The 8642-nt window shown below is 64.5% G+C and overlaps 1 protein-coding gene across 9 annotated transcripts in view; it reads left to right on the top strand.

The window, feature by feature from the left end:
* TBC1D22A (TBC1 domain family member 22A) overlaps window positions 1-8642 on the top strand; it is a 220408-nt gene that overhangs the window by 19072 nt on the left and 192694 nt on the right. For 8 of the 9 annotated variants that reach the window (XM_015594047.2, XM_025051054.1, XM_015594046.2 and 5 more), the window contains exons 3-4: window positions 693-1033; window positions 5278-5454. In XM_015594047.2, coding sequence (XP_015449533.2) covers window positions 693-1033; window positions 5278-5454 — 518 coding nt within the window. The remainder of the gene's footprint in view (window positions 1-692; window positions 1034-5277; window positions 5455-8642) is intronic. The other variant, XM_025051059.1, reaches the window with a different exon arrangement.

Here is an 8642-nt window from a genome sequence, read left to right as displayed (position 1 = left end):
CCACCAGGCTGGCTGGTGTGAGGCGCAGCTGGCCTTGCTGAGCTCAGCCCCGGGGGCGAGCAGCCGTGGGAGCCACAGCTGAGCCCCTCTGTCCCTCTGTCCCTCTGCCTGTTGCTGGTGGTGCTTTATTTTTCCTCCACTTTGCCGCTCCCCACCCAGCCACCGAGGCGCGCTCCGCTGTGTCTGCTCCGCTGTGTCTTCTCCGCTGTGTCTGCTCCGCTGTGTCTGCTCCGTGTCCGGCTGCTGCACCAGGGGCAAGCGAGGGGGAGGTGTGGCCCTGCGACCGCCCCGCCCTGCCCGCCGAGAAGTTACCGGGCATGCGATGGGGCAGTGTCATCCGTGGCACACTGGGGAGCCCGAGCGAAATGCCCCGCACCCCTCCACGCCCCAAAGGCCTGTGCCCCGTGGCCGGTTTCCGCCCCGCAGCCAGGCGCTGCCTGGTGGGCGGGGATGCAGGGGTGAGAGTTGCAGGTGCCGGCCAGGGTGTGCTTTGGAGGTTCGGCCCGAATCCGCGAATCCGCCTCTCCCGCCACTAAGTCCTCGGCAGCTCTGCGAGTCTGTGGATGGCTCGGAGCGTGCACCTCCTCACTTCCTCCCGGTGCGCCCTTCACTGGGGCACCCCCCAACCCCCTCCGGCTGCGGAGAGGCCTCTCAGGGCCCCGAGGCCAGTAAGGACTGCCCTTGCTTTGCAGCCTGCACAAGGCCACGCCCCAGGTGCCCGCCACGCCGCTGAAGGCCAAGCGACTGAGCACCTTCCAGGAGTTTGAGAGCAGCACCAGCGATGCCTGGGACGCCGGCGAGGACGGGGACGAGCTGCTGGCCGTGGCGGCCGAGAGCCTGAACACCGAGGTGGCCATGGAGACGGCGCGCCGCGTCCTGCGCAACCACAGCCAGCGGCAGGAGCGGCGTCAGCTGCAGGAGGTGTCGGCGCCTGGGCAGAAGCCACAGCCCCTGGCAGAGCCTGCCCTGGTCCCCAGCGGTGACCTCCGGCTGGTGAAGTCCGTCAGTGAGAGCCACGCGCCCTGTCCTGCAGGTGGGATGGGGACTCGAGGGGACGTGCATTTCTGGGCCGGAGTCACTTGCTGTGGAGGGGTGGGGTCCCCGCTCGCTGGCAGCGGGCATCCCGCCTTTGAGAGAAAGTGGCCGCGTGGGCGAGCCCTCCTCTCTTTGTCCTCCTAGCCGAGTGGCCGGGCCTGCAGCGTTCGTGGCCGGTTCTGAGAGGCTGCAGCGAGCACAAGTTCTCGGGGACCCTGCCCCCCGCCCCCAAGGATGCCCTGGCTCTCTGGGGGCGACGTTTACTGCTGGGGGCACCTCCGCGGCTGCTTCCTGTGGCTCCTTCAGGGACACGGCGCATGGGCTCAGGGTGCGTGGCGGGGGGTGGGGTCTGGCGTCAGAACCGCCCGGTGCGGATTACACGCCCTGCCGGGGCGGGCTGGTGTCCGCGTTTCGCACCCCGAGCCTGGCCCGTGGCGGCCGCTCTGAGACTGCTGTCTGTGCTTCGCCGTTGCTGTGGTGGAGGACCCAGGTCACGACACGACGCACGGATTTGACGAGCATCCGCGACGGGCATGTGCTCAGGGCCCGGGGTGTCCCGCTGGACGAGCCAAACGGCAGTCCTTGCCTTGTGGAGCGACCTGTCCGGCGGGGGCCCAGTCACATGCAGTCTGCTGGGGCTGCCGTGACGACGGCTGTGAAGGTTACGTCTCCCTGAGGACGGCGACTTTGCGGTCTGGAGGCTGGGGGGCCGAGGGCCGGGCTGGCGCGGTGTGCCCGGGGAGGGCCTGTCCTCCGTGGCAGAGGGCAGAGCGGGGCAGCGAGCTGTCTGTTCTTACGAGGGCACTGACCCCCCACGGGGACCGTACCTCGTGACCTCGCCGCGTCCCCTCTTCCTAGCACCATCACGGGGTGGGGTGACACAGCGCCATGGTGCGCGTGGCATGTGGCTGGGGGACCTGGACCATAGGCAGCCTTGAGCTGCGTGTAGCTGGGGTGCGGAGCCTTGGGTGGCCTCCTCCTGGAGGAGCCAAGTGAAGGGTGCTCCAAGCTGCTCGTGCCGGGGAGGGGCCGGCGACAGGGTGCCTTCGGCCTCCACCCGCCCGGCATCCTTGCTTTCCGGGCAAGCCTTTGTGTGCTCTCCGTTATCGATGACAATAGCTAGCACCTATCGATCGTTTCCTGCGGGAGGGACCGTAGCAGGCCCCTCGTTCCACTCCGCAGGGGAGGGGTGCAGAGCGTGGCTTGCTCAGGTGGCACTGAGCCGCGGGGCAGGGGGCTCAGAGCCGAGCGCCCCGCTGTTGGCCCCTGGCCTCACCTGTAGAGCAGGGCTTCTCGGCGGGGATTCTGCTCCCAGGGGACGTGCAGCAGTGACTGGGGACAGTTCTGGTTGTCACATCTGTGGCAGGGGGTGTGTGCTACTACACAAAGCGGGCAGCGGCCAGGGGCGCTGCTCGGTGTGCCATGGAGACTCACCTGCGCGTGCGTAGAGCCGCTGGTGGGGGACTTGCCGGAAGCCTGCTCTCCAGCACCAGGTGCTCCTGGTCCTCTCCTGGTGGCCGGCAGTGGCGGATGCTCTGGAGCAGGCTGAACGCGTGGGTGTGTTCTCATTTTCAGGCCCCAGGCCTCGTGGCCTGTGAGTCACCGGACAACTTGCTCGGTGGCAGCACGGAGGTGAACACGTGTCGGTCCTCGTTCTCACGGGACCCGGCCGTGGCACAGGGAGGCTCTCCGTACAGTGTGGTGACTGGCAGTCCGTGGGGAGAGTACACGGCGTCCTCACTCCCCTGAGACAGATGGAGCGCCGGAGCTGTGGGCAGGATGCCACAGCGTCCCGTGGGGACGTCCCAGTCAGCCTCCCAAGGAGGGCCAGGTGTTTCTGGGAGGGCTTCAGAGGGGAGGTGGTCCCTGCAGGGTGTCCAGGAGGTGCGGCCTGAAGTGGCTGGGCCGGCGGCTCTGGGGGGAAAAGGGGCTCGCTCCGTCTGCATGGTTTGCCAGGTCCCTAAAGGTAGGGACCTTTCCAGTCACCTGTTTCTCCTTGGTGTCTAGTGTAGTTACATACCCGCCGCTGGAGTAAACTGAGTTGTTCTTCGACCTGGTGGCCACATGCTACCCGCCCCCCTGCCGTGCTCTGCCTCTCCCCCCATGGCACCCCCACTCTCTCCATAGATTCCCAGGGCCAGGCAGGGCCTCTGCCCAGACGTGGGTGCTGTGACTCGCGTTTCTCTCGCTGCTCACACGAGCGGCGGTTTGGAATTCCCCGTGTCCCGGGACGTCCCACTGTGCGGGGCGCAGTCCCGTGGAGCTCTGCTTCTCCCGCTTCATGGGGCGCTGCTGCCAGAGTTTATGTCAGATGCTCGTCCTGTCCCCGCGTGCTGCTGTGGGGAGCAGGCGTCACTCTGCACATTGCCCACTTGTCCTGTCCCCGCGTGCTGCTGTGGGGAGCAGGCGTCACCCTGCACTTGCCCGCGGGGCCTGCCTGCTGCCACCGCTTTGGCCCTCAGCCCGAGGAGATGCTGGCCCGAAAGTTCCGTGATGACCCCGCATGCGGTCTCCCCGCGCCCGCGCGCTCCGTCCAGTTGTCCCGACTTCCTTCATAAACGTCCAAGCAGCCTGTCGCCTTCATACCTGAAGTCAGATGCACTGGGCTTGTTTTGGGGTGTCATTGGGTTAATGGCAAAGTGTAGTTTCAGCTGGGAAGGGCTCGGTGGGCACAGCCAGGTGACAGCTGTTCCCATGGCTGACCTCGATGGAGCTGCAGATGGGGTCTTGTGTGGAGGCTGACTGGTGACGGTTAGACCCCACCCTCGGGGACCCTGGAGGTGGAGTGTCACTGTTTTCCGCTTGCGGTGACAGGGACTAATGGCTACGACATTACCGTTCCCTCGGGGACGTTGCTGTCGCTTTCTGTCCAGCTTCCACCTTCCGCACCTCAGAGTGGAGGCCAGAGGTGCGCTGTGCTCAGGAGTGACGGGCCCTCGCGGGTCTGAAAGCCTCGGAGGTCAGACGAATGGAACCGAGCGTGTCTGGCCCTGTTCTTCCCACGGAACGCTTTCCCGTGGGGCCCGAGACACTGCGTGATGCAGTCTGGAGGGGGCGGGGCCCTGAGTCACGCCCCTGTCCTTCCCACACCATCGAGCTCTCCCCCGAGCAGGCCAGGGGTCGAGGCCCCGGGGAGCAGGAGCCAGTGGTGGGGGTGGGGGGCGCTTTCTCCCCTGCGCCCACTTTTGCAGGCTTCTGGAAGCTTCCCTGGGCCGGACTCTGCCCAGAGGCTGTGGCCGCTGCTCCTGGTGCCCGAGGGCTCCTGCGTGGGGCCTTCCCATCCCCACTTCGGGGTGACGAGCGGCCCTGGGAAGTGCTCTGTTCTCGCAGCCAGGTGTCCGCTCACTTGGCCGCGTCCGTCGCCTGCCCCGTTTCCTGGAGTTCGTTTTTCACTCTGCTCTGAATTTCAGGCGATGCAGTCGCGCGATGGGTTCCGGCCTGAGGGTTCAGAGCCTCTGCGTGCCTCTCGCTTGGGAGCCCCTTGTTGGTCCCGGTGGTTCTTTGTCCAGTGACCTGAGCACCTTTGGCTTTTCCCCTGGCCGTCCCCGGTCCTGGGCTGCTGATGTCATGCGTTCTCACCTTGCCCCGTGGGTCCCTGTGGGTCCCTGTGGGTCCCTGCGGGCACAGGCCCTGCAGCTGGTCATGGGAGCAGTGGTGCCCCGGGTGGGGGCTAGGCGGGCTGGCGCCCCTCCCTGCGTGCAGTGGGGTTTGGCTCTCTCCGCTTCCTCGCAGGACTCGGGGGATCTGGGAGGCCCAGACAGGCAGTGGCGTCCCCATTGTTGGGACACTGGCCTTGGCCTCCTGGCCTCTGCCTTCTCAGGCTGCACCCCCTTCACAGGTGTTTGGGGCTTTCCCCAGGCCCAAGCGCTCCATGCACCCCCTCCCTGCCCCACACTAGCAAACCCTCGGGCCACGTCATGTGGGCGGGCCTGGTCAGGAGGGCCCGGCTGCTCCTAGTCCCTGGCGGCTGGAGCTTCCTGGGTGTCCCTGTCCTGTTTCCATGTGGGCCGTGTCTGACTCACGGTGCCAGCGAGGCGGGGTAACGTCATCGACACTGGCTCGTTTCGTTTTATTGCCCAAGAAACCAGGGTCCTCGCTGCTCCGTGCTGGCAGGGAGGGACGTGTGACAGGGCAGCGTTCACACGGAAAGTGGCACAGCAGGTGCGAGGCCGCCTGGGGCAGCGCACGGCGGTCGGAGGTCCAGGAGCCCGCCCTCACCCTCAGTCCTCTCTTCCTCTGCAGAAAGTGCCAGCGACCCTGTCCCCCTGCAGAGGTCCCAGTCCCTCCCACACCCGGCGACTGGCGCACTGGACGGGACGTCCGACCCCAGCACCCTCAGCAGCTCGGCGTTAAGTGAAAGAGAGGCTTCCCGGCTCCACAAGTTCAGGCAGCTCATCGCCGGCCCTAACACGGACCTCGGTGAGTCCCGGGGCTGGAGGGCTGTGCAGCTGCGTCTCGTTTCCGACAGAGTCCCCGTTCTTGTCGTTTAATGCCCTTGCTTCTCTGCGATTTCCCTTGTGTAGACGTGTCACGTTAACGTGCGTCCAGTGCGATTTGATAGGTGTGTGCGGTTCTTTTTCTCGTAAGGCCCCAGTCACACTCTGGGTGTCTTAGAGCCGCCCTTGGTTTGCCCTGCAAGGCCGGGTGGGTGGCCCCCCTTCTTCCTCATCGTGTCCGTGGGCGCAGAGCTGGCGAGCGACCCCTGGGCACTGCTGCCTTCGCACCTGCCGGCGGGGGCCTCCCCCTGGGCGGACAGGGCTGCAGGCTGTGAGCACTGTGGGGGAGCACTGCAGGGGAGCCTGCCTGCGTAGGCCGTCGGGCCAGCGGGGGACAGGACAGTACCAGTGTGGTTCTCATGGGTCATGATACTGTGTGGACGCCCTGCCACCAGGCTGGAAGCCGTGCTCACTCCGTTTCCTACTGGAGTCCCCCTTGAATCCACCTTCTTTCGCTGGCGTGTCTGCTCTTTGTCGAGTGCCACTCTGCGCTGGGCATTTGTGGATGCTGGAGTTTTCAGGGGATCAGTTGTGGCCTTGGTCACGAGATCACTCTTTGTTTGGGGGCAGGTGCCACAGTGGAGCTCTGAGGGCTGGGGCCCCGAGGCGGGCAGTGCCCCTCTCGGCCAGCAGGTGGCGTGTGAGGCCCACGGATGGGTGGCACAGAGTGGCCCAGGCAGACAGAGCTGCCACCGGCCACGGCCACCGTGAGGCAGCCTGCCTGGGGCACGGGAGGTGGCCGCGGGAGGAAGGTCTTGGCAGCGGCAAGGTGCTGTCCGCTCCGCGCGCAGTTCTCACGGGGGCTTTTTGTAGTTTTGTTTCTGCACGGGACGTGTGAGGCGGTTACACTGCAGCTGGGCGGTGAGAGGGTGCGGCCTTCCCTGCCCCCCCGCCGCCCTGCGCCCACTCCCAGGCGTCTTCCGGACGTGGTCCCCGCGGGGTCACGCGTCATGCTTGCTGCGTCCCCCGTGCGTGTGGACCTGGCGCGGTGCCCCAGCCCCGTGTCGTCGTCTTTGACCTGGGCGTTCACGGAGCGCGCGGCCCCTAGGGCCACGGGGCCACCTTCCTGCTGTGACGTGGCGGTCACTGGCGTTCTGAGCCGCCAGAGCCGGAGGCCGAGGTGCGGTTTGTCTGGACGTTGACGAGGGCCACTCCGATCTCTTGGTCAGATGGCGGCTGCCAGGGGGTCTGGCGACAGGTCGCTCTTTCTCCCTTGGGAATTCAGAAGTAGCTGTTGACGGATGCTTTGCGGCTGTGCGTTTACCCAGTTCGCTTGTTTTCTCCACTGGACGGGGATGCTGTTCTGTCCCCGCTCATCCCTGTGATGCTGCGTTTGTCGTGTAGCCCGGAGGCACCGGAGTCCGTGTGGCGCTCTGAGCGAGCCAACCCGTGGAGCCCGCCGTGCACTTCCTGCCCCCCACAGGCCCTGCGGTCACCCCGAACTGTTCTCAGGGAAGACCGAGAACTGCAATTCAGACAGGTGGGCCTCCCCCTGCTGGGGCCTTCTAGCGCGTCCCTCAGGGCGGGGAGCTGGAGGACCGGGCGGAAGTCTCACCACCAGGTGGGGAAGAACAGGGGGCCGCGTGCAGGGCTGCTGTCGCAGTGTGAGCACGGACCTTGGCTGCTGGCTTTCCCAGCCCGCCAACCCCTTGAGGCGGCGTGGGGGCCAAGGCCCAGAGTGGCGGTGAGTGGTGGTGAGTGGCGGTGAGAGGCGGTTCCGTGGTGGGCTGCCCACGTGGAGCGCTGGCTCCGCTGCTTCCGCGCCGGGACCTCGACCTTGAGCGAGCCGGGTAACTGCCGTGCTCAGTCCCCTCGTTCCTCCGGAGGCGGGGCGATAGCACGACCAGTCGTGCGGGGGATGCACGCAGCGCGCATGGGAGGGGCCCAGACGTCACACGCAGAAAAGTGAGTCCCTTTTTTACTTTCGTTTGCATTGGTCTATTTACCTAACTTGATTTTTAGGACACGGACACATGTGGTCACTTTTGTGATTGTTGACGGGTCAAGTTAGTTTACAGATACTTTTCTGGCCGTGTTTAGCAGTTTCTACTGGTAGGTGACAAGGAGAGAGCTGGTGACAACAAGATTGCCTGACGAGGCCGCCGTTTTGGGCCGGGATCCGAGCCCCATTTAGAATCCTCTTGTGGCTTTCGTCACTGCGGTAACGTTGAGAAATTAAAATCGTACTTAAAAATGAAGCTTTCAAGACTCGTGGGAAGATGTGAGTAGGTACGGAGAGATTGGAGAACATGTAAAAATCAGATTCTTTTGTTACGTTGGTGGGATTATGGGTTTTTTTCTTTCTTTAGAATTCTATTTAAATACCAAATCTAGCACCAAAATGCTAACCCTAAAGCTTTCAAAGCTGAGCAATTATTTGGTTTGTATTTAGTGGTAAAACACCCGGCAAATTGCTTGTTTTTGTAAGGCCTTTAAGGTGGCTTCAGAAGACAGCAGAACGTGTCTTTGTAACGCTGAGTGGAAGACGCAGGTGGCAGGTATTCGCCAGTGCCGGAAAGCAGGTCGGCGAGGTGAGAAGTGCCCACAGGAACGGTTCTACGTGACGAACGCCATGCTGCCCAGCGGGGCGCTGGTGTCTGTGTCCAGCTTGTGCTCAGTCGTGGGCGCGGGGTTGAACGGGACACAGACGACATAGCAGCCCATCCGCCCTTAGTGGTGACTCAGCATTTCCTCACAAGGAAGCTGCCCGCCTGGAAGCCCAAGAAAGTGACACCTGGAGGGCTTGTTTTTATCACGTGCGTCTGTGAATGGGAGTGCCACGTGGCAGTGTGCAAGCATGCGTGTCCTGGGGCCTGTGGAGAGGGGCTTGAGGCCAGCTGGTGTGTGACATGCCGCCCTGGCCCTCCCAGCATTCAGACGTGAGCCCATGAGGGCCCAGCAGGGAGTGGGCGCCTGGTCTGGGATTTAAGCTGGAGACCATCCAGTAGATGGCGCTGGGGAGCAGAGGTGTTTGTGTTTTGTTTTTGCTTGGGTCTGGGGTTTGGAGTTGTTCACCCTGGAAGCAAGAATTTGAGTTAGACGCCCCCTCGGGGCCTGGGGCTGAGGGACAGCCCTGCCTGCCAGTGGGGGCAGGGGGAGGAGGAAATGCAG

This window comes from Pteropus alecto, unplaced genomic scaffold, assembly GCF_000325575.1.
Source record: "Pteropus alecto unplaced genomic scaffold, ASM32557v1 scaffold118, whole genome shotgun sequence".
NCBI classification, from domain to species: domain Eukaryota; kingdom Metazoa; phylum Chordata; class Mammalia; order Chiroptera; family Pteropodidae; genus Pteropus; species Pteropus alecto.
The sequence above is the reverse complement of the archived record's forward strand: the minus strand, read 5'-3'. Positions and strand labels throughout refer to the sequence as shown.